This window comes from Ciona robusta, chromosome 1 (genome assembly GCF_009617815.1).
Source record: "Ciona robusta chromosome 1, ASM961781v2".
NCBI classification, from domain to species: domain Eukaryota; kingdom Metazoa; phylum Chordata; class Ascidiacea; order Phlebobranchia; family Cionidae; genus Ciona; species Ciona robusta.
This window is the reverse complement of record NC_143235.1, coordinates 10,706,740-10,731,481: the sequence shown is the minus strand read 5'-3', so window position 1 is coordinate 10,731,481 and position 24,742 is coordinate 10,706,740. Positions and strand designations below refer to the sequence as shown.

Genomic DNA, 24,742 nt, shown 5'->3' with positions numbered 1-24,742 from the left:
TTTTTATATTTTTAATAATCTGTGACACAACTTGCACAAGCTATTGGATTTACAAGACATAAATATAAACATAGTAACTTCACTATCAATGTTCTGTGCAGTGAGCGCACGCAATTGAAAAACAGGCGAGTCAATCGAACACAACTGTGAATAAAAACAAATATGGAGTTTGCGCGTTCGTTTCTAAGCAACGACGTACTCTACCTAGCGGTGAGTACTTTGAAAGTTTTTAGGTTTTTCGACCCCTTTGTTACCCATGGCATACAGAATATTTTATTGTATTTTAACAATACTCTATACTGTTTAAACATAACAACACTCTAATGGACACTGATAAATATTTAGAGACATTTATAAATGCATAGTGTAGCGAGTTTATGAACGTACGGCAAAGTATAAGAACATAATTATTGAGCACGTTAGTGGTCATATAGATATTTTTTCGTCGAACAGTTGTTGTTGTTGTTGTTTTCCTGACTTTATTCCGCACTTATCTCATCTCTTAATTCTAGCATTTTTCCTTATTCTCTTGATTGAAATCAAATCATAATATATTTATAATTTTTAGACTGGATTTTCAGATTTAAAACCGCACGATGATCGATTAATTAACGATTACTTTCCTCATGCACTTTACATAAATCAAATTATTAGCATTTAGTTGGGGACGCATTAAATGCACTACTCTTATACCGATTATCATTAATCGTAATTGAAACATTATTTTTGATTAAACACCATATGAATAATTTTAACTTCTAACATTACCTAATTACTGCGTGACTACGGTTTATACAAATTCACGAAAACAAGCGATTTTAAGCAACGACAAGGTTAACTAATGTAAGTATACAAGGGTACAGGAGTTGTACAAAGCGTATTTACACATATTCTTTACCAATCACTCAATCCTCATACATAATAATAATAAGTCTTTATAATACATGTAAAATGCATTTTTCCTACTGCTCCGCAGTCACCAATGGCAACTGAAAACCGCTTTGTTGGTTACTTCGGGTTTGTTTTTAGTCGAGCGTAGCCGACCGTTGTAGTAAAAGGGTTAATTAATACTATGCTAATTAGTTTTAAACGTGCTCACGCATTAGATCTGCGATCTCTTGTATAATAGAACATAATATAACAGTCGTCGCGTGCGGCCGTCGTTGAACACAAACAACTCTTGTTACACTGAGATTGAAGGTATTTTCCACTCGGTATCGTATTACATATCCTATATAAGACTTCAATCTAGTAGCATCAGCCTCAGTTGGGGAGTTGAGCGTATGAGAGCTGATTACAACCAAAAGGCATGTTGGGTTAACCGTCAGTATTTGTAAACGTAGATTCATTTATTTAAAACTATTACCTGCTTTTGTTTTTATACAGATTTGTTTTTCTTTTGTACTTTAAGTTACAAAACTAAGTGAGGAAGCAAAGTCAAAAAGTTCTCAGTTAAAATGAAAAAGCAAGAAGAAAAGAAAGCTGGTTCTTCAGGCTCAAGCTCTACGCCAATTCCAGTGGGACCACAGTGCAGACCTAGAGGTATAAAATTAGTTTGTGTACTCTAACACAATGTTTTCGACCAAGTTTATGACTTAATCTTTCAGGAATGTCAAGCAGAGGTACATCGCAGTCATCGATGACTTCGTCTTCGTCGGTATTTTCAGCACAGGATGTTAACGGTATTTTACTTCTTCTCAAGCTTCATATTATATGATGCTGTAATAACATGAGTTTGTTAAAACTGTGTTTTCTTGGTAGGTCAAAGCAACCAGACAACTCCCGGAAGTGCGTTTGAGTCACCAACTCAAGGTTAATATAATAGTTTTCAGTATATCTTTCTTTGTAAGCACATATTGGTCCATTTTAAACCATCTGGTTACTGGCACTTTATCCGTTTTGACTATAATTGAATTGTGTGTTGTCTCCTTTTTTTCCGTTGCCGATTCTTGAAGACACATACTTTCATACGCGTATTATAGTAGAGTGTTTTTTCCACCCTACTATATGGAAACGGGACGCCTTTAGCACATAATATCCAAATATCCTGTTCGTATTTTAAACAATTAACAACGGTCTATGCTTGGAGTGGAGAGTAGGATACGGTTTTGTAATTCTTTAAATATTTAGGACCAAATGGGACGACAAATTGGATTAAAAAGGCGTCATATATCTCCCCCCGCCCTACTGTGCCTATAGTTGCATTAACTCAATTGCTTTATGATTTGTCCAGGAACACCTGTCTTCAAATATCCCGAAACGCAACAGCAGTATTCTGCAGACGTTATTAATATCGTCACGGTGAATAACGGGACGCCAACATCAGGTATTATATATATATATATATATATATATAGTAAAGTGGGAAAAACGGGACACCTTTACCACATAAAATTCAAGTATCCTGATCGTGTTTTAACCAACAGAAGTACGGTATATGTGGGTCGTGACTCGTGAGGATACGATTTTAGTGAGGATAAGTTTTGAATGTTCTTTGTTTACTACCAAATGGGACAAGAAAATAGAATATAATGCAAGTTTTATGTAGTTAGTAGCTCACACTATATTTCTGTCATGTAGATCCTGGTGTTGTATTGGAGGAAGCGACGAAAGCCAATTTGACAGCAGGTGTGTAAACACAGTATAGAATGATGTTCAGTAATATATATGGTTGTTGCACTTGCTTTACATTGTCTTGTATGACTTACAAGCAACAACCCAAACATGTTATTCGATATTGGGAAACAAGATTCGGTTGCCGCTCGCGTGTTATATACGTGAATTCAATATTTTATTGTTAGAAATGTTATGAAACTTTGAAACATCGTATTTGTATTATTGTGGGCTTATGTATCAGGAAACACCCTAGTGTTAGCAGATTATATCATGCGTAATATGATACGACGAAACAATAACATTGCGCCATCGGTAATTGAGTAAAAAAACATTGGAATTTTATATCATGTATAATTGTAAAAGGTTCGAAATCCGTATCAAAATAGCTCTGTTACATTTGTAACATGTGTCTACAAAAAGTAACTTGATAGATCGTAAGCGCGAACATTGTTTGTATTATTCCATTCATACGTTATAGATGGCATATCGGTTTCTTGGCATTTCCACAAGTCTAATTTAGTTATTTTTATCTTGGAAATAAGTACCAGTAATTTTCCGTAACTGTAATGTTTTTTTGATATCATAACCACAGACGAATGCCTTTCTTTTTATACTACATGAGAGACAAACATAATATAATTTTTTTTTATTTCCTCAATTACAACACATTTCCATTGTCAGCTGCTATATATGTATTCCATTCTGGGAAACGGGTTCCTAATCCGCGTACGGTATCGGTATGGGCCTTCTGTTACAAAGCATATAAAATATGCGGTTGCATTACGCGTGCATATAGTGTTCGACTGTCTAGTTCTATCATTTAAAGACTGTAGGCTGGACTCTTAGTTAGTTCGGTATATTGTTAGTCGAGTTAATAATCGTGGTTATGAATACATGATGCGATCACGTGATACGATACATAGATATCAAATACTTCGTGATATATGATAGCATGAATATAAACAATGAGCATGAACACTACATATATATTGCTCGTCTTTAGATTTTTAACAGAAATACAATTTTAGCTCAAGATTTTTACAACAAGCTGGAAGCCCACAGTCTGGAGATAATCGGCGAAACACAATCTCCCATAGAACTAGACTACCCAATCAACTCGGTGAAATTGGAGCTCTCCAGCGAGCAGGGGGTACCACTCGATGACGTCACGTTTGGAAACCGTCGGTCCTTCCAGGAGATGAACACTCCGCGGGGCAACGTCGAACTGAAAGAGATTTTCAATCTAGCAAGGGAAAATGCTGAAAACGAAGCAAAGAAGAAAATCACGTCGAAGAAAGCATACGATCGGTATTTATGGGAACATGGCAATCGTTTGCTTATTTCAGGCCAGTCAGGTATCGGGAAAAGCACTTTGTCGCGGAAACTTACGGAAGGGATTCTGATGGGTAACATTTTGCCTGGCTCCAATAAAGTGGTGTACATGCGGTGCAAAGAAATCAACTTCGACGAAAATCTGAGTCTTGTGGATTTCATGTGCAAGTACAGCATGAGTGAAGCCGTGGATCTGACCTTGGAGCAAAAGAAACACATTGGCTGGGAACTGGTAGAAGATTCTAGCATTTCATTCATTTTTGATGGATTGGATGAAGCGAATACAACGGAGATGGCAAATTCATTACGAGGGCCGGTATGTTCTCCAAATGATGTTGTTGCCGTCCATATGTTGGTGAAGAGTCTCATGAGTGGCAGGTTATTGCCGAAAGCCAGGGTGGTGATCACTTGCAGGACTCGGCAATCATTTGCGCTCCTGGGAGATTACTTCAGACCAGGTGTCATTATTCATGTCATTGGATTGAGCCAAGAAGCACAGAAAGAACTCGGAAAGCAAATCTGCGGCAAAGATTGGGCAAAGACTTACAAAATCCTGCATCAGGATCCCGATCTCGAGAGTGCGTGTTACGTCCCAGTGTTCTGCATGATCTTGTACGCAGTACTTCGTGATAGCAACATGGGCAACAGAAAACTAAACAGCATCAGTCGCGTGTTGATCTATCTCCTCGACCGATATATCAGATCTGAGCATATGCTGCATGTACCAACAGACCAGTTAGAAAGGGTAGCCAAGCTTGCCAAAAATGGATTCCTGAAACGCAGACTTGTCTTCGACGAAACGGATCTTGAAGCAGCTGACGTCACAGTAAAAGCATTGCAAGCGTTCATGGTGACGTTTCTAGACGGAAGCACAAGGTTGAAGGTCCGGATATTCGAAGGTGAGCATCGATATTCTTTCTCGCATCGACTCTGGCAAGAGTTCTTCACGGCAGTGTACATTATGTTCTATTCTGATAACGAGGAGTTTGAAGCGGTCGAAAACTACTTGATGGAAGATAGCAGATGGGAAATGGTGGGGAAGTTTTTATACGGCCTTATCAATCGACAGAATGTGGCGAATATCAAAAAGGTTCTGCCAACGAAAAGGTACGACACCAGATGGAAGAAGCGAAAGTTAAGTTTAGAGGTGAAGGCCGAGGTCGGGTTTGGGCGAGAGATCCAAGACCGTCACATGTTAATGCTTATGTGCAACTGGGTGCATGAGGCAGATGAAAAGCCCTTCACTTTAAAAGTGGCGAAGCGTCTCCCGGCTTCAATTACACTGATGGGGGCGGGTAAGATATTATAAACGTACATTGATGTATACTTATATAGTATCTGCACCTGATGAGCTACGCGTAATGCTATAGGAGACATTTTGTAATCATATTCCTACTCAATAGTGCTTGGCACAACAACCTATGCAGATGCCAGTGTTAATTGTTATGTTATGTTTATTTAAAGAGTCGGAGCCACTGATGTTATGCAACAACGATGTTATGAGTATTGTTCATCTAATCGGCACTGCAGCCGAGTACTTAGAAGAGAGTAAAATGCAACATTTAGTTTTGGAAAAAGTCATCTTTACCGGAGAGAGCTTTCGTACTTTCGCAAGTCGGATGTCAAATATACAAGGAAAGGTAAATATATATTTAAATATATATCTACGTGTTCGCTGTTTATGTCTTTTGCGTACATCTAACATTTTTTAGCTTGAAGAAATTCGAATTATAGACTGCGACTTGGGAGACTCGGCATCAAACATGTTGGTGAGGTTCATGCACAAGTTTAACCGACTTCACGTCGCATATTGCAACGTATCCAAGCAAGGTGTCGGTCTTATTGAAGAGCATTATGCGAATTTAGAAAGTCCGGTAAGATCTCTCTATACTAACTTTGGGTAAGATGCGTGACAATAAAACTCAGCCTTAGCGCATCAAGTTACAGACGTGTATATCGCATGTCATGTTTCTGGAGGATATGTACAGGCTATTGATACGTAACGCTGTTAAAGTATAACTGAAAGTAGTATAACTCAGCAAGTATTCTAATGTTGGAACCACCCCACTTGTTTGGCATCTGCACATGCAATGTAAAGTATATACTATGTGGGGTAAGATGGGATACCTATCTAGAAAATATCCAAATCCTGATCGTGTTTTAACAATTAACAACGGTTTACGGGAGTCGTGAGGATACGGTCTTATAATTCTTTCAAAGCGTGTTCTTTATTTACTACCAAATGGGACAAGAAAACAGAAAGAAAAGTTGTCCCGTCTTTCCCACTCTACTATATTAAAGTTAACCATTGTGTACCCTGTGCAACGAAATTCTTAATACGCCTGGATTACAACCCGCCGTATCCTTTTCTATTGAGTGACAGATTCAACACGTTTTTTTACTTGTATAAAACAGTACAACCGTGTTATAAAAACTATGATCTTGTCACTCGAGAATGAATAAGTGACATTTATTCATAATCCACTTGCGCTAACACAAACGTAATTTTCAGAGACCGGGTATGATCGTGTTCAGCAACGACTTCGAACCACGTGATATCGGGCATAACTTGAGGGAGAAACATCGTCAGAGTAGTGACCAACTATATTAACATTGAAGATCAAGTTTTTAATCATCGTAAGCACTTCCTGAAACCTTGTTCATTTGATTTAAACCTTTTTACATATTTTGCGCGATATTGGTGTAAAGAACGGCAAAAATCACTCTGTTTTATATAAAAAAGCTTTTTTTTAGTCTTGCAGGTCGCGTAGGGATTTAGCTTGGTCTTCAGAAAAGTCATGTTTTAGATCGAACTTCATAATATCGACAGACAAAGCTGTAACTTGTCACACATTAACAGCTGCTTTCTGCCTAATTAAACAAGTATAACTACTTGCCTTATCAAATTAAGGACAAATCAAACCGCAGCGTAAAACATTCTCATGTTAATTAAAATAAAATGAGCGAAAAACAACGCGGCACGCTACCGAGTGGGAAACAAATACACGGCAGATGTGGTTTCGCAACAGCTGACCATTTACGCACCTATGTAAACGGGGAAAACCCCAAGCTTTACGTAAAAAAAATGAGGCTGTGATAGCGCGAAAGGATAAACAGTTTGGCGTTTAAGCTGACAACTGGATTTGTGGCGTCATGGTTACTTAGATTTGTTCAGTTTTGTGGCAATTTAAAGGTAGGATAAACTGTAATGGTAAAATACAAAATGGTATCAGCAATATTAACATCATGCAAAAATTACATCAGGGACAATTCAGATAAGACGATAAATGTTAAAGTTGCTTTACACACTTCATAAAAACACATCCAAATTATGGCATCGACATTTTCTACGAAACTTTCGTAAATTGTTTGTGAAACTAGAAAGTTAAAAACTCCGCAACCAAAAGTAAAACCCAATCATCAGTATCCTTATCCGCCATGCACAGTTTTTGAATTGACAGTAGCTGCTGGCTATGGCAGTACGGGCTGCTGTCAACTCAACATAGCTTTGAAGGTATTGACAGCATATTGATTAAGTGGTGTTGATAGGTACTCCTAGATACAACATGTACTGTACAGCTAAGATCACCAATACAGGTTTTTATTCACAGCGGTTATCACACTACCAAACCAAGAGTTCGCAAACGCGCCAACAGCTGACGCAGAGTCCGGTCTTGCGACCGCTTTGTCGTCTTTCGTTGGTGATTCTGCTGGTTCCTCATCCAAATAAGCTGGGAGGTCTTTATTTTCTGTGTCTGTGAAAAAATTAATTGGCAATTGTTTAATACGACACTTGCTGTACAATCTAACCACAGATCAAATTAAAGTAGTAAATTGAATAAATAATCAATGGACTGGAGAGAAAATCAATGATGGCTTACCTGCTACTTTGCTCTCAAGAGGCATAAGAATCTCCTGGCCGTCTGCATTCTTTAAAACTTGACTTGCTTTCATCACTTTGGTGTTCTTAACAGCACCAGCAAGGGTCTACATACATTGTAGTTATTATTGATTTGAGAAAGCTATTATAGTTTGATTTTAATGTGTAGATCTATTGTTGGAATAACAAAAGTGTAAGAAACAATGTATTTTTGTGTGCATGACTTTCACATCTGTGGCAGTATAAACAATACAGAAGTTACAAGGTCACACACTTCAACACATACCTCTGCTGTCAATTCAGCCTTAGCTCTCACAGTACATCTTTGTAGATGCATGTTGAACGTGAGTGATATGACTCCTTTAACACGAACTAACTCATCAACACATTGTTGTCTGCGATCCTAAAATTCAAACGTATTAACATGAAATGGTCTGTTGAATCAAATGCTTGGTTTTTTTTTCAAACTTTACCTGATCAGTTAGACCATTTATTTGAAGTGTTATGACTTTGGCTTTCTTGTTTCCACCAAGAAACTTATGCTGATGTCCACCTTTTTTATTTGCTCTTGCTCCAGCTGCTCTTGTTACAACACCATCTGGAGAATATGACAAGAAGTAAGCAACAATAGTAAAAAAAGCATTTTGCAAAAAGTTGTCCAAATTACTAAGTTATTAACTTTGAATGACAAAAAGCATGCAACAAAAAATAAACAACATTATTTTAGTTCAGAAACATGTTGAACTTAAAACAGATAAATCACGTTTACCAGCCGTATGAAGTTTAGTTGAATTAGGCGTGCTGTTTGGTGTTGATCTTTCATTTATCAACAAATGTTGAATTTTCATTGATAATGCTTTACATTCAACTGAGTATCCTTCCCTGTTGGAAATTATTTATATTATTGTATTTCAATGTTAAATGTGTTTTTACTGCTCATACATGGGTGTGTCGTGTGTTATACATACAAATACAATATATTCTTATATAAAATGTCACAAATTTGTTTACATAATACAATAGTAAAAGTCACATTTATAGAAGAGCAAATGTATGGTTTATTGTATGGTTTAAACCTTTCTTCAATCTTTTTCATCAGTTCCATCAACCCGACTGTGTTTTTCATCGCTCGTCTGGTCATGTGACTTTCTGAAGCTTCCTCGGCAAGAAACATTAAGGCATTGAGCGCTTCAGAAACCTGCAAATTATCTGCCATTATTACAAAGACAAGAAGATACTATAATATGAATCGTGCAGCAGTGCAGCAGACTTTTAAACCACATCGTGACATACAAAAGATAGGACATTGACATTAATCCTAAACAGAAGTTAAGTCATTTCACCAGAAGAGGCCAGGCTATCTGGTTCATATATATGCCAATGAAATCACTTCAATTCATGCAAGTTGCACATTGATAGAAGTAAAGGGTCTATTCCATGTTAATGAAATGCAAAATTTCTTTCCTTTTGTATCACTTGTATCATACACCAGTTGTTAAATTCGGGCTACAATATTTCATATTTAAAAATTGTCCAATAAACACTAGAACAGGCATAAAACTGTATTAAAATACACCGGATTTGCATACCCTTTTATAAAACTTTACCATTACAACAAAGGTAACTTACAACTTCAACTGGGTGCTCATCAGGATCAACAAATATAAGAATAGAGTTGACATCATTTCTTAAAAGATATTCCCTGTGTGCAGGATTTTGTGCCAAGCGTCGAAGTTCTTTCACGATAGAAAGTGAAGTGGTTGACATTTTGCGACAACTTAAACTGCACTGTAATGTTATTGTACGAACATCCACTCCTAGAAGTCAAAAACTGTCTGTCGACTGTACCAGTGCTAACAGTAATCAATAAACCCACTTTGTAGTTGAAAAACACGAGTTAGAATTATTTTAATCCATCTCGGCTGCAAAAATACAATGAAAATATATAAAAGAATGTTAAACAATAAATCTATATGATTTAAAAACAATTATGGCTATGGGGAGGGTTCTGAGGTTATACTTCTATATACAATACACCCAACTCGACGACTGTACTTTTATGTCAAATGTTTAAATTGTCAAGTTCTTTAACTACTTTTACTTTTTCTAACACATAAAACAGTTACATTGCGCAAACAGACGGCACGAACAAGTAAATAAACGCAAACCACGATGTAAACAACTTCACACAGAATCCTTACTGGTTCCCCAAAAGAAAAAAAATGCAACAGATGATAGGTCAACGGTCAGAAGAATAGAAATATGAAAGGAAAAAAATTAAAACATTTTAAAGTCATTATTTTTAATACAACATTTACTAAACCATTTTTATTCAATTCCAGTACAATACGCATTATTTAATCAGATATATATGCATTACTAATGGTCGATTCGCGAATGGGCATGAAGTTACGCTCTGGTGATTTTAACTTATGACGTCACCGAACACATGTGTTCATTGTAGTAGAGTGTTTTGGTTTTGTATTAGATAGGTTTTAGCTTAAAATGGGTTTTGGTAGTCACTGAACCTAAGAAATCACCATGCAAGTGTCAAATCCAAACAATATTAAAATCTACAATTTGAGCAGCGGAAAGTCCTTACCTGAGGTGAATTAGTTTTTGTATTGACTAGCTTATAAAAGCATTGAATGTATTGTTTACGTTTATACTGTATGAAGCTGTATAGTTCACTTTTTGTACTTTTATAATGTTGTATGATGTTATCTATCGTTTTACTACCTATAGTTTAACTTTATGAAACATTTTTTTATCATCACATTTTTTAACTTTACTATTAAGTATATTCATTGTACCCAAATGCCACCACAATTCTGTCATCGGGCATTTTCTATGTGTTTAACTCTGTGTTTAACGCCATTAAATAATATAAAAAATTCATCTTAAAACTATTGTAACAAGTTTGTTTTTTTACAGTTCATCACTGATAAGAAGAAGCGATCACTCCAGAAGAAAGATGTTGATCTCAGGAGAAGAATTGAACTTATTCAAGATTTTGGGATGCCTACTGTCAGTACCACTGTAAAGATGTCTCCAGATGGGCAATATATCTTTGCTACAGGTCCATGCGCATTTACTACAGGCTATAATTTTTAATGTTTTATTATTATGTATGAGAAGGTGTTATGAGTATAGGTGTTACACTTTGTTATTTATGTTGGCATTTTCTGTTAATTCTGGGACCTTTACACTTTTCGAGAATACAACTACAAGATTATAATTAGGAAAGAAGTCACAATGTATTTAAACCCTGTAAGAAATAGGTTGCTTTAAGGTAAAAATCTATTAATTGCGACTTATTATGTGATAGTCTTCCCGACTGTTAATCATTAAACTTGAAACTGTGTTGATCATCTTAAAATTAGCTACATTAAAAATGTTTATCCAACTTTTAATATTTTGGCTGAAGTACCTTTTAGGATTTCTGCTTTAACTTAAAACTATATAAAACTTTGCATTCATATGTATTTTGGGTACATTAAATGGGCAATGTTATATCAGGCTTTAAATACAATATATATATATATAATATATTACATATATATATATATATATATATATATACATACTTTGTTTCTATTTAGGAACGTACAAACCCAGAGTAAGGTGTTATGATGTCAATCATTTATCAGTTAAGTTTGAAAGATGTCTTGATTCTGAAGGTAAACTTTTAACATTTTATTGCTAAAATTTGCTAAACTGCATCATTTATTTTGTTTATTTCCACAGCTGTTGCGTTTGATATTTTATCGGAAGATTATTCCAAGGTAAAGTGGAAATAGTAAAGTATTTGTGTATAGTTTGGGTGTTACTCACTCTGATAAAGGTAACCTGAAAAGGTGCTTAAAAATGAAAAAAATGGTTGTTTACTTTAGTGTTTTTTTTAGTTTATTTACCAAATTACCAGTAGAGTAACATTGATATTGAAATTTAAAAATATTTTTTTAGTTAATTTAACAGTAGAGTCATATAGATATTTATGCTAAGTATAAATATGATGTTTCTGCATTCTTCAATTATTTGAAATAGTGTTTTTTATATTATTTCAAATTTCTTCTTCCGCAGCTTGTGTTTTTACTGAGTAATCGAACAATTGAACTGCACACACAGCAAGGGAGGCACTATAGTGTACGGATGCCAAAGTTTGGCCGGGATTTGTGTTACCATCCAGCTAATTGTGACCTTATGCTTGTTGGTGCCGGGTGAGAAGTTCATTATATTCCTTTCCAATGTGTGAAACTTTAGGGCAAAGCACCCAAGGAGATTTATTATTTACCCCTAGGCTGACATGTTGTTAATAAATCAGTGTGAGCAATGTGTATTACTGGCTGCTAAATATGTGTTTTGCTTATATATATTATATTAGTTAGATATAGTTTACTAATAATGTTTGAACCATGTTAATGTGCCGTAGTTTTCTTTAAAAAAAAAACATAAAAAACTTGTCTGAGTACATTGTTTTTTTCAGATCTGAGATTTACCGTTTGAATCTTGACCAAGGAAGGTTCTTAAAATCTTATGCAACCAGTTCACCGTAAGTTGATAATAATTACTAATAGTAAAGAATATTATATCCATCATGTTTTACTTCTACATTTTCCTCTGTTTTAATAAATGTTCAAAGTAGACTTTAATATTACATATTATATGGTAAACATTTTCCGGAAATTCAACAAAATTGATTCATGAAATACAACACAACCATTTTTCTCAAAACAATAAAAACTTTCCAGTGAATTGAATTGCGTAACAATCAACCCTGAGCATCATCTAGTGGTGGTTGGTGGGGTGGATGGAAGAGTCGAATGTTGGGATCCAAGATCAAGACAAGCAGTTGGTGTCTTGGATTGTAGCACTTCACTACAACATTGTGTGACAGAGTAAGATTGTTTTTATTTTATTTTTTTAGTTCACTAAAACAGTTGCAGATTGGTTTATTTTTTATTTTTTAAAGGTGTGCCGTCTGAGCCCACCCTACTATACTTTTGAACGGTCTTTGGCATATTTGTAAAGTTTTTTATAATAATTATATACTTTATTTGATATGCATAGGTAATAAATCTGGTAGTTTTTGTTGTTAAACTGTATTTTACTTTGTAGTGATGTTGTTCCAAAAGTAACTTGCTTAAAATATAAAGGACCACTCAACTTGGCTGTTGGAACAAGTACTGGACAGGTATTTTAAAACTAGAATACTTCTAATATAACCTAACATTTTATATTGTTTCTATTCAAATCAATTTCAACTACATTACTACCCGATGTTGGTGTCATAATTTTTACTTTTATACAAAAATGCTTATATATATATATATATAAAGTAATTTGAAATAAAGTCAACTTTTTGAATTGTTTAGTTCAAAATGTTGTTAAGGTGGCTGTACACAGTATCTGGCATGCAAATTCGCTTGCGAAATCGTTTGCAAACCCATTACCGAGTTCCGCATGCGGCAGCAAAATCCGGACAAAACAGACAAAACGGACGAATTCCGGATACTGTGTACAGCCACCTTTACATTTCTATTTTATAAACGACACCCGGCAAATGTATTTGCATACTCCTTAAGTCCTTTGACATGTTTATAATATTTTGCCCACTTGTTGAAAATAATATAATATTTAGGTGATGTTATACGACATACGTAGCAACCGACCATATGTGGTGAAGGACCACAGATATGAACTTCCAATTAACTCTATTGCGTTTAATGACGATAATGGAATTGTAATCTCATCAGATTCGAGAGCCGTCAAACTATGGAAAGAAAATACGGTGAGAGTTAAAATACCTGTGAAATTTTAAATAGTCTCAGACAAACTTGCTCATAAATTTTCCTAGCATTTTTCAACATATTGTAATCAAATTAGTGTTCATAAAACTTGCAGGGTGAAGCTGTTACTGCCGTAGAAATGGAGTCGGATATCAACAACATGTATGTGGTCGATAACTCAGGTCTCTTCTTTCTTGCAAATGAAAGCCCAAAGATTCATTCCAACTTTATTCCTGTAAGTCTTTTTTATTTGTTGGTATTTTTTGGATGGCCACAGTAAAAACACTATAAGGTATTGTTAGAAGTGTTTGTGGCGGCTCATTTTGAATAATAAATGCCATCATCACAAATAGGGAAGAATTTAGATAAAAATTCCCATAAATGACATTTTACAATCCCCTGTTGTCACTAATATTGTAGTAACGTGTTGTCCAAACTGTCAACCTAAAAAAAAACAAAAACACTTGCCCGGAAAATGTCTCAAATGTGCTAGGCCTAAGTACCTAACTTGTAAGCAGACACGAGGTGTATGAATCTTTGAATTGTAACACTTGTGTAGTTGTGTTATAACGATTTCTGTTGCCCCGCTTCGGGAATATGAATAAATGGAAATTTTTACAAGATAATAGTTATCTAATTCACTTGATTGGATTTAACATTATTTAGATGCTTGGACCAGCACCCAAATGGTGTTCATTCTTGGACAATATAACAGAAGAAATGGAAGAGAATCCTGTCCAAGAAATTTACGATGATTACAAATTCCTTACACAGAAAGAAGTGCAAACATTAGGTTGGTTTGTTGTATTAAATCTCTAACGTGGCGATATTTTTTTTTGTTTAGATATATCCATATTAATTGTTGTTATTCAGTTATTAAAAACAAGACTGCTTGTTTGCCACTGCTTAGTGGCAAATATTAGACGATTTTTATGAAAAAGTTGGAATAAAACATTTTTTTAAAAATAATAATTCACAGTTACACACAACACTATTTAAAACAAAATATTGGCAGGGAAATTATCATTTAAATAAATCTTATAAATGCCACAGTTAAGCACACTGGGCTTTTGTAACTAAACCCAAATTATTTAGGACTCCCAGTTGTAAAATACAAGTTGTACAGCATAGCACTTGACATTATTACTTAACATCAAACTATTATTTTAACAATATCCATATTTCTCCAGGGTTATCCAATCTTGTTGGCACATCATTATTACGAGCATACATGCACGGTTACTTCATTGATATTCGACTTTACCATAAAGCAATGGCTGTTGCGAACCCGTTCGCTTACAAGTAAGTTTCCCACCAGTGTTTCCAAACCAAAAGTATTTGGCAACACTTTTAATAACGTGTGTGTGTTTCAGGGAATATCGAAAACGAAAAATAGAAGAAAGGGTTGAAGAGGCAAGAGCTAACAGAGTTCATGTTAAGGTAGTCATTTTTACTTGTGTGATGTTTTCTTCACTTACTGCTCGTATGCTATATATATATATACATAATTATATATATAAGAGTAATTTTTCATTAATTCTTGATTCTTAGTTTTAATCCCTGAACCGTTTAATGGGCCAATACATTTATTATAGTACAAATTACTTAGTTTATTTGTATATATATATAGAGTGATGCAATATAAAATAATATATATACAACAAACATCACCGCACCTAAATGTTTTATTTTCTAGAAACTTCCAAAAGTAAATCGCCACCTAGCGGACAGATTGATGACACGAGCAGCTGATGAAGAATTAAAGAGTGGAAAGAAGAAAAAAATGAAGGTGGTTTTAATAATTTAAATTTTCTTATTGTAAACAAAAATCGAATTTTTAAAACTTATTTTTGCATTCAAACTTAAAAATTGTTACCAAAAAATGTTTTTTTTAAAAATATTTTTTAAAACATTTTGATCATTTTTGCCACCAGAGGGAAGCAGCGAACCTTCTTGATGATCCTCGCTTCAAATCCATGTTTGAGGATCCAAACTTCCAAGTTGACGAAGAATCCGAAGAATTCAAGCTCCTCAATCCTGTCGTTTCAAAACAATTCGAGAAAACAAAAGCTAAGGAAGAAAAACTTGCTCAGTTTCCCAAAATACAGGTAGGTGATGTGGAAATCATGTAAAGTTTAAATGTTGGTAAAGTGCGATACCTATGGTGTACATTTATGTACAAAATGTGATCTGTTACTATATGAACGGTACAAAGTTCTTAAAATCTTGTCGTGTAAAAATCACTTTTAAAAGTTTAGTAAGGTTGTAAAACAAATTCAGATCTAAGCTAGTTGTTTATGTTTCTGTGGCAATATTCATATTAATGTAGAAATAATTCTATATCAAAAAAAGAATATGTTTATGTTTCTATGTCAATATTAAGTAACGATTCAAAGCAAATAAGGCAACAATCACTATAGACAACACCTATACTCGTACTCAATGTAGTTTTGAATCTCCAGCCACTTTCCCTAACCCTTATTTTGTTCGTTTTAAATTTTGGTATTATTAATTTTATGAAATTCATATATGATGATATGATATTTATGGTTCATACACAGGAGGATAGTGATGGTGATCACGGGAGTCATGATGAGAGTGATGACTTTGCATCATCTGATGAGGAAGATAAAAAATGGGTGAAAGAGGCGAAAAAGGTAATTTAAATTCAATATTTTTTGTCTATCTGTTTATTCTTGTTTCACTGTCAATAAACCACCAATTAAAATTCAATAATTAAAATTTAATAAATAATTATTGAAACAAACTTTTTGGAAGCTTTTCCCAGATTAAAACCTGCTTAAACTGTTTTTAACATTCCAAACCAAAACATTTTCGGCTTTTTAAAAACCAAAACCATTATAAACTACTCATTTTACTTTGTTGCAACAGTCCAAGCAAAAGAGTAAATCTGCTCCTCAGCGACCTCTTGTGGACAAGCAGCAGCAAAAGAAAATGAGTAAACCACAAATCTTCCACCTCAAAGATGACGTTGATCCAGGAAAACCTTTCACTCTCCAAGATCTTGATAAATTGGGATGTGAGGAAGCGAACCAGAAACGTGAAGCCAAAAAAAGGTTTGAATTTGAACAAATATAGCCGAAGGGAAACTGTTTTTTCCATTTAATTTATTATTAACTTTATAAAAACTAGGTACCAAAAGATTATAAAATGTTTTTTGTTCTGAATGAATGTAACTTACTTTATCCTTGCATGGCCGAAAAACGACAGTGGTTATCACATGGGTTTAACACCTCGTGCCAGCTTACGAGTTACCATGTATGTTACTTTGTGGGTGATAGGTTAAAATTATCTGTTATGGTTAAAATTATGCTACAGTTGGCCCATCACCCAATAGGTTAAGAAATGCTCGTATCTAATAGATATTTTCACATGAAGTTAGGAAATAATATTTTAATGTTATTTAACGCAGTGCAACGCTTGAGGAGCGAGTGAGAGAAAGTGAGAAAAAAGGAGGAATCTCTCGTCTCGTACATTCTGACCTCACTTCCGGTGGAAAGCAAGCGACTTTCCGCATGAACAAAGTTTGTGAACTTGAGTTTTTGGCATTGGTTTATAATATAAGCAGATCTGGCGTCACGAGTTCAAGGCCTGACGCTGCTACTATAGTCAGCGTGTGTCCAACCCGTTGATCCCTTCTAGATTGTTTAAAATGGCAGCCAATTACAAAAACATATATTTTGAGGTTACTCGAAAGCGTGTAGGTGTGAAACATAACACCCGTGTTATAACGACTGTCGTTGCCCTGACCCTCGAGGAGAAGTAAGTTACATCCATTTATTCAGAATCGTTCTAATGATATGTTTTGCTGAGCAGGTAACCAAGGAATCGGTTCGTAAAGATCTAGAAAAAGAACACAGAGACGAACGTAGAAGGATACGAAGACCAGCCTCAAAACTAAAAACAGCAAAACGGAAAAATTCGTTTTTTAAATGAAATTCCGTTCCTGGCAATTCAGAGGCTGTGAGCAATACGTGACCACTTAAAGATCCGGATAAATCTGGTTCCATCCGGTTTACCAACTAACTGCTACGTGGTTCGTCGAGATCTCGTCTTCTTTTTTCTCTAATAAAAAAACTCCACCAGCTATTTAGGTCAACAGGATAGCTATGGAAACAACTTTGACTTCGAATAACATAATTTACGTCTGTATTTGTTTGCAGAAAGCCACAGTTTCGTATTATTCCCCACGAACTGTTCAATTGTGGGGTCATCGCCACGAGAATTGCTGCTTTATTTATTTGTACCACAATTAAGTTCGTCGTGGGGTGACCGTCACCAGCTCAGTTTGACTTGTAAAGCACTCCTAGAACATCACGTTGCATTAGCACTACAGTTAGTTGCGTAAAAGATTTAGGTCTTCACTGCTTCGTCATTCTGCAACTTATTAATAGAGTTTTAATGAAAAAGGGTCGTTTTGTGCGAGCGTTGAAAACACTATATCATAGTTGGTAACCTATATATTCACATACGTAGAAATGGTTTTGAGCTGAAGTTTATGGTCGAGCACTTATAGATCAGCTCGCATATATCTTGAGAGTATTTAGGAAAAAAATCAATACGTTTGTATTTGAAAACATTATATACAGCAGTTTCTCTTTTCAGTGATTTCCTTTTTATTTTGAAAAACAGCCGAAGTGTCGCCGTTGTGTCCGTGTTATATTGTTCTAACTCGAAGAACAAGAACTTGGTTTCCGTGTTTGTTTTTTCACTGTTTAGCAAACACTTCTCGGTACAGCGATAAGTAAGCATTCAAAATATGCCACGATTTACGAAGAAATTGACCGTGACATTGTAAGCCAAGGTCAGAAATGTTTGTCTGTTTAATTCACTTCGCACGAAGTAGAAGTAAGAGTAGTTAAGGTAGGATTTTTAAAAAAGAAGCAGTTTTGTTACTAAAAATAGTTGGTTGATTTCATTTTTTGTAGAGTAAAATCTATCTTTCGTAGCAACCGCAGTTGCATTTTAGGTAGCCTATAGTAGTGTGGGGTAAGATGACTCTTTTTGGAGTCGCAAGGATATGTTATATCATTCTGTAAATATTCTTTGATCACAAAAGAGACGATATATAGAAGATAACGAAAATTTGTCCTATACTACCCCAACTTACTATATTTTTTTTTTAAAAGAAAGGCCAAAGCCCAATAAAACAGGTATAGCGCATTTTTTGTAGTTATAGGGATTAGTTTTATCGAGAACGCATCACGTCATGAGGTATATGAAGAATACGTGCGAACATGCACGTGATTTTCAGACAGTGCCCTGTTGAAATTTTTAGGCGATTTATATATCACTTGTGATTAAATTATAAAATCGAAACAAGGTCAAGGCAGGAAAGCAGTCAACAATTTAAAACCGCCTTTGTAACGGTGTCTCATAAGTTATGATAAGAATTAAGAACCTTGTTGACTGCCTCCCAGCAGGTATAGACGGTTTATCAAATGACCCGAGGTGATGAATACCTTGCTGTAAAAGAAACTGGTACGCCAGAATAAGGTGGCTGGTCTGTATACTAAGGGGTTGTATAGATATGCCTTGTAGTGTACTAAAATGAGATTGTTTACTATTGTTACTGTATTGTTTTCCTCGATGTCAGGAAATTTTATCGCTACAAATTGATGTTTCATTGCCTTTAACCATGCCTGGGGCTTGGTAAACGCGTGTAAACCTGCTGTTATTAATTGAGCGTCAAGAAAGTGAAGATTTTTTGTAGTAAGAAAATGACGTTTCGTTTGAAATTGTAAATCGATTCAAAAAGAAATATTTTCCGATGTTGAAGTAGGATAGGCTATTGCCTTTTGTTTTTGGTATTCTGTGTCGAAAACTCGGGCGTTTGAGTTTTGAAAAGTTATTGCCTATACACGGTATAAAATAATCGTGAAAAGATTAGCTATTTTACCTAGCACTCATCTATTTCACGCAAAGATGTAAAAACTTGCAAACCACCTTGCATGAAACATTAGCTCCCTGCAGCAAAAACTGCCCCGAAGATAGAGATACCGGAGATGTTCCCCTTAATGCGAGAGTTCGGTTGCAGCCAAGTTGCGGTTCAGAGACATTTATCGCTGTATTTAAATTTAGCTATTGGTTGCAAATGCCCTTAACATTCTTCAGTGCAGCTCAGGCTGTTGTTCAATAGATTACACAGAAGTGTACCGCTATCTCTGTGGCGAAACTCTCTTTTAAACCAGTTCGCAAAACACGTAATTATTGCGCTTATGACCTTTATATTCTTAACCTCGCTAAATAATTGCGGGTTAGCCTAGTAATGTAACACCTCGAAGATCATGCTGTATTAAAGTGGTCGGAACTTGGTGACTTAAAATCTGTAATTCGCCAACCCATATTTCCGTTTAATTAAATAAAGTTCTTAAGAATACCTTGCAAAGAATACCGTCTCAACACTCAAATTTCGTAGGCACAGCGATTTAGAAAGCAATTGTTCAATATATTCTGTCTAGTTTAACTTTTGCAGATTTATTTTTATTTTTGACATCATTTTTTATTGGTTAAAATGTTCTAACACAAACAAATTCATTTAGGTTCTGTTGCTATAGGTTAGATGAAATAGAATATCTGAAACTGTTAAGGAAATGAAAGTTTTATTCGTGTTGTACAATGTTCTTCTGTTGTCAACTCAATACTCGGATGCTGCTATCGTTGTATCAGGTACAAAGCAAACAACCCGTATTCGTAATTTATGCATAAACACTGAAAAAAAAACATATTTTTGCTTACTTTTGAATAAGCTTTCACGCACCCAGCTTATAACCTAAATATAAATTAATTTCTGCAGGGGGAAATAGGCCATCATGCTTAGACGGCGGTATAAAAGCAACTTGCTTCAGATGTCTTAACTGCAACTTAATCATCCCAAGAGAAGAAATTTGTGACGGGAAATTTGATTGCCGCGTATGTTAAGTTAACTTGTTTAAAGTCTATCATTATACCTGTATATAAGTCACGCTAATTATATAAATAACAGTCCTAGTATTCTGCCAATACGTATTTTCCTTCTGTTTTTTTTCTTACCTGTTACTGTCTTGGCCATTTTAGTGCCGTACGCGTCCATTATATAGGCATATAACATATGTTTTAATAGCTCATGGCCCACACAGCGCACACTACATGCCTGCAGTCAATGTTTCAAATATATGTGGCCTTTTAATTCTATACTTTTAATCTCAGGATCTATCGGACGAACTGCTGTGTCCTGAAAAACGTATTCGTTACGATTCTAGACTTCAGAATGCTCTGGCTCGATTGCAGATTGGAGTTGACCTTTTGAAAGAAGATTCAGCCGTTGAACTTGTCCATAGGTAAAATGTTTCGTTAAAATTGTATCGTGTGGTAACATTTTGTAGGGTGGGGGTAAAAATCTTTCTCTTTTTCTCGTCCCATTTAGTAGTTAACAAAGAATATTTACAGAGTTATAACCGTATAGCTCTGTGACTTTAATACCCTTGTTAAATGTTCAAAACAAGATCCGACAGCATATACGATATTATGGGCTAAAGCTAAAGTATACCCCATCCTGCCCAATAGTAATATACATCCTAAAAGTACACGGAACATAAAGTATTCTAAACATGTATTTTCCTATACTACAGAATGTGTATCCCTGAGTGCCTTATACAGCAAAAAGCGTGTGCTTACTGCCGACCCGGAGAATTTATGTGCTCGCCAACTATTGCTGTCGGGCAGCCGTGTGGATGTGTTGTCAAGACGAAAATATGCGACGGTGTTGTAGATTGTGCGGGCGGGGAGGACGAAAACTATTGTGGAACAGGTATATAGAGATTGTATTAGTGCAGCAGAAATTTATTTTAAACAACTTAAACTAATTATGCCGTTGCTCATATAGTTTATAAAGGTTAAATCCTGTTTTTTGAAAATATTTAAACAGCTGCTATTTTTCGTTTTTTTTATGACAGAGCATTTATAATCGTTCGTGCGCTGCCTTTTATAAGTATACATGTTGTTAACGTTAATGAAAAGCTTTCAGCGTTATAGCCATAAACGAATTTTTGCTTTAACTTAAGAATTAAATTTGTTTTCAGAATTAATGCAGCGGTATCAGGTCACGCCAGCCAACAAAAAGCGAAACGCAACCAATTCTCGAATTACTAACCAGTACTTAACGACATTAGCCCAATCCAGGATTCGCTGTGAGATGATCGAATGTATCAGCAAGTTCCCAAGACCATGTAACACACCGCGGGAACATGGAGTACATACACAACCACACAGTCGGCATCGTGATTCTTGGCAGAGGATTGCCCCGCAAACCAGATCGGGGTTGATAGATATTTTCCCCGGGGTTGCTGTGGCTGATACCCCGCGTATAATGAACCTCAACGCCAGTGCTGTTTTCAGCTACCTGCGAGAAAATAGGAACCCTGGTTCTCCACCATCGCTAGAGCAATACCGTCTACATGGGAACGTGAGTTTACTATATGGACCGAACGATACTATACCCGATGATGTGAACGTGGTGCAGCTTGAAAAGGTTTGCGATGGTACGCCAGAATGCCCAGGCCTGGAAGACGAACTATCCTGCCCCGGGAAGTTTTACTGCGAAAACAGAGAGCCGCTTTACATCGACAAGCTGCGAAAAATGGACGGAGTAGCTGACTGTACCGACAGTAGTGACGAATGGGAACCGACGACCGTTCACCATTCGCTGTCGTCTCGCTATAATTTGATTGATAACTGGACGCTGCAGGTTCTAGTTTGGGTAATGGCGATTACAGCGTTGGTCGGGAACATGGTGGTGGCTTGGAACACAGTCATTGAGTTGGTGAAGATAAACAGAGTAGCGACTGCTTCGGCGATCATGCAAAAACATACCCAACACTCAGTGAAAGAAGCAATTGGTGACGGAATGGTGAGAACTTTATCTGGAATTACAGTCAATGGGTTGGCAGGCAGCAGTAGGAGATTCCGTGCAGGCGGTGGCATGGGCGGGCAGAGAAGGCTGGTAAAAACCTGGAACTCGGTCCTTGTTCTTAACTTAGCCACCGCTGATTTAATAATGGGAATATACCTCTTGTGGTTGGGGGTGATGTCGTTTTTATATGAAGGAAAAACAAATCAAAGTCCCTACTGGTCAATTGATCGTGAATGGAGGACAGGGGCGACATGCAACATACTCGGAACTATCTTGGTCGTATCTTCACAGACTTCAGTATTTACGCTTGTCTCTCTAACATCACTACGCCTGTATACTGTCCTCAAACCATTTGCCAGTTACCATCTAAAGTTCCGCTACCTTTTTACGGTGTGTCTCTTGACATGGTCGTGCGCTATGATACTAGCCATAGCTCCTATCCTGCCTTCCACTGAAGAAGTATTCATTTCCCAAGCTTGGGTTCCTTTCCCGCAGTTCAAGCCTCCAGTTATCAACCGCACGGATGGAGATACATTGATGAGAGGCATCGCTTACATTCTTAATGAAAGTTTGGTCGTTGGGCAGCCGGACCCCCCAGCTGGACAAATGACTTGGGCGATGATGGTCGATTTTTTGAAGCGAGTTGCACCCAATCACAGCGAGTGGCAGTTTTTCGGATACTACAGCGAGGACAGTGTCTGCATGCCAAAGCTTTATGTTTCAAAAGATGATTTGTTCTGGGGTCACGCGGTGTCACTTCTTACAGTCAACTTCATCTCGGTGATCTACATTGCTGTCGCCTATTTAATTATTTACTACAAGTCGAAAAGTGATCATAAGATCCCTCACAGTAAACCCCAGGCACCTGACGTTGAAAATGACTCAAAACCAACTGCCGGCCATCCCGAAATAAAAAGAAGACTTTCCAGCACTTCAGTGGCTCCGTGGGGTCGCAGAGCGTCCATTATAACAAGACGAGAGGAAACTCCCGACCGAACAGCCAAGTATTCGTTATCCGCACGACGATCAAGCCACCAAGTAAATCGAAAAGGCCGTCGTATCTCGAAAAACAGCACGGCCGAAATGCAACGTCGCATCGCTCTTCTGGTAGCAACGGACTGTGCTTGCTGGATCCCTATTTGCGTAATGGGCTTCATCAGTGTTAGCGGACATCGCATCCCAGACACAGCATACGCCATTACAGCTATCGGACTTATGCCGATTAATTCAGCTCTCAACCCACTCTTGTACTCACGTATCATGAGGAGCCTTTGGTCAAAAGGTAAAAACAAGAATAACTATTTTAAGGTTGGGTAAGATGGAATGTGTTTTGTTACCTTTTCTCGATTATAGTAGTAAACAAAGAGTATTTAGAATTATATCACAATACCCCTGGGACTTTAGAATAACGTTATTAGTTGTTCAAAACAAAAATAGGAAATATGAGATTTTGCTAATTAAAAGGTATCCCATCTTCCCCACAGGAGGCTATATATATTCAAAACGTGACGTTATATTTTAAAGTGCACTACAATTTATGTGTGTAAACAGTATAAATAAACTTTTTTGTATTAACCCCTCTTTGTTCCAGGTTGGTCTTCTTTACGATCCCGCATCTCCACTAAATCTACTTCCAGCAGCCAGTGCGAGTCTACGTCAAGCAGCAAGGTCTACAAGCAATCCGCATCAAAGAAGATTTCCACATCTTCTTTTTTCAGCTCCGCAATCGTCGAGGAGGGAGACAACAGCTCCGACATTGCTGTCTCAAGTGACGTCATTTCTGATGACGTCATCACCAACTCAGCGGTCGTGGGTTCTGTCCCCAGCAGAGAGCATACCGACTTGAAAGAAGATCCGATAGAGGAGGAATCGGATGTTGATTACGGTATTGATTCAGATTATGATGAAGACGAGGAGGAAGAAGATCCTCATCTTAACTACCCGTGTGTGGAGGAGCGCCACACTGAACTACCGATGTCTCTAGAACAGAATGTTGTAAAATGAATAATAAACTAAACCGTAATAATCACCAAACACATACAAGGGTAAAGTGTTTTTGTACAGCATTATTTCTGAACAGGCTTGCTGTGTGTCAAAGCTGGATACAAATATTACCTATCTAATACACGTTCGGTATTTTATACTTATCTATCATTTATACCCTGTTCTATATAAAAAAAGTCATTTGCACATATTAAAACATGAAAATCGTGT

General features: G+C 36.4%; 4 protein-coding genes across 6 annotated transcripts; 3 read left to right on the top strand and 1 right to left on the bottom strand.

Annotated features, from left to right (window-relative positions):
- Positions 1–37: 37 nt before the first annotated feature.
- On the top strand, positions 38–7,614 carry LOC149743065 (NACHT, LRR and PYD domains-containing protein 3-like). Of its 3 annotated transcripts, XM_089879846.1 has the most exons (10): positions 38–210; positions 1,387–1,542; positions 1,608–1,682; positions 1,762–1,812; positions 2,234–2,326; positions 2,581–2,628; positions 3,645–5,243; positions 5,413–5,588; positions 5,661–5,822; positions 6,461–7,614. In XM_089879846.1, exons 2-10 carry the CDS (start codon positions 1,458–1,460, stop codon positions 6,557–6,559), a joined length of 2,388 nt encoding a protein of 795 aa, XP_089735972.1. In that variant the 5' UTR covers positions 38–210; positions 1,387–1,457; the 3' UTR covers positions 6,560–7,614. The 3 variants fall into 3 exon arrangements, 2 of the variants coding, with proteins under 2 accessions (XP_089735972.1, XP_089735983.1); XR_016385174.1 differs by having other exon boundaries at positions 122–1,542; positions 5,683–5,822; XM_089879857.1 differs by lacking the exon at positions 6,461–7,614 and having other exon boundaries at positions 122–1,542; positions 5,668–5,816.
- On the bottom strand, positions 6,875–9,712 carry LOC149743064 (armadillo repeat-containing protein 1-like). Its single transcript, XM_089880447.1, has 7 exons — positions 9,458–9,712; positions 8,905–9,026; positions 8,598–8,710; positions 8,302–8,426; positions 8,115–8,231; positions 7,830–7,935; positions 6,875–7,703 (listed from the first exon to the last, which is right to left on the bottom strand). The coding sequence occupies exons 1-7, from the start codon at positions 9,593–9,595 to the stop codon at positions 7,534–7,536; spliced, it is 891 nt and encodes a 296-aa protein (XP_089736573.1). The 5' UTR covers positions 9,596–9,712; the 3' UTR covers positions 6,875–7,533.
- A 554-nt stretch (positions 9,713–10,266) lies between these two features.
- On the top strand, positions 10,267–17,763 carry LOC149743063 (nucleolar protein 10-like). Its single transcript, XM_089879941.1, has 19 exons — positions 10,267–10,435; positions 10,763–10,907; positions 11,431–11,508; positions 11,576–11,613; positions 11,912–12,048; positions 12,315–12,380; positions 12,580–12,726; positions 12,947–13,022; positions 13,470–13,619; positions 13,733–13,852; positions 14,284–14,410; positions 14,808–14,919; positions 14,991–15,057; positions 15,314–15,406; positions 15,552–15,725; positions 16,179–16,274; positions 16,510–16,694; positions 17,051–17,162; positions 17,455–17,763. Exons 1-19 carry the CDS (start codon positions 10,370–10,372, stop codon positions 17,572–17,574), a joined length of 2,109 nt encoding a protein of 702 aa, XP_089736067.1. The 5' UTR covers positions 10,267–10,369; the 3' UTR covers positions 17,575–17,763.
- Positions 17,764–19,114: 1,351 nt separating this feature from the next.
- On the top strand, positions 19,115–24,741 carry LOC149743062 (uncharacterized). Its single transcript, XM_089879656.1, has 6 exons — positions 19,115–20,307; positions 20,435–20,550; positions 20,827–20,957; positions 21,249–21,427; positions 21,699–23,810; positions 24,120–24,741. The coding sequence occupies exons 1-6, from the start codon at positions 20,232–20,234 to the stop codon at positions 24,530–24,532; spliced, it is 3,027 nt and encodes a 1,008-aa protein (XP_089735782.1). The 5' UTR covers positions 19,115–20,231; the 3' UTR covers positions 24,533–24,741.
- Position 24,742: the final 1 nt, after the last annotated feature.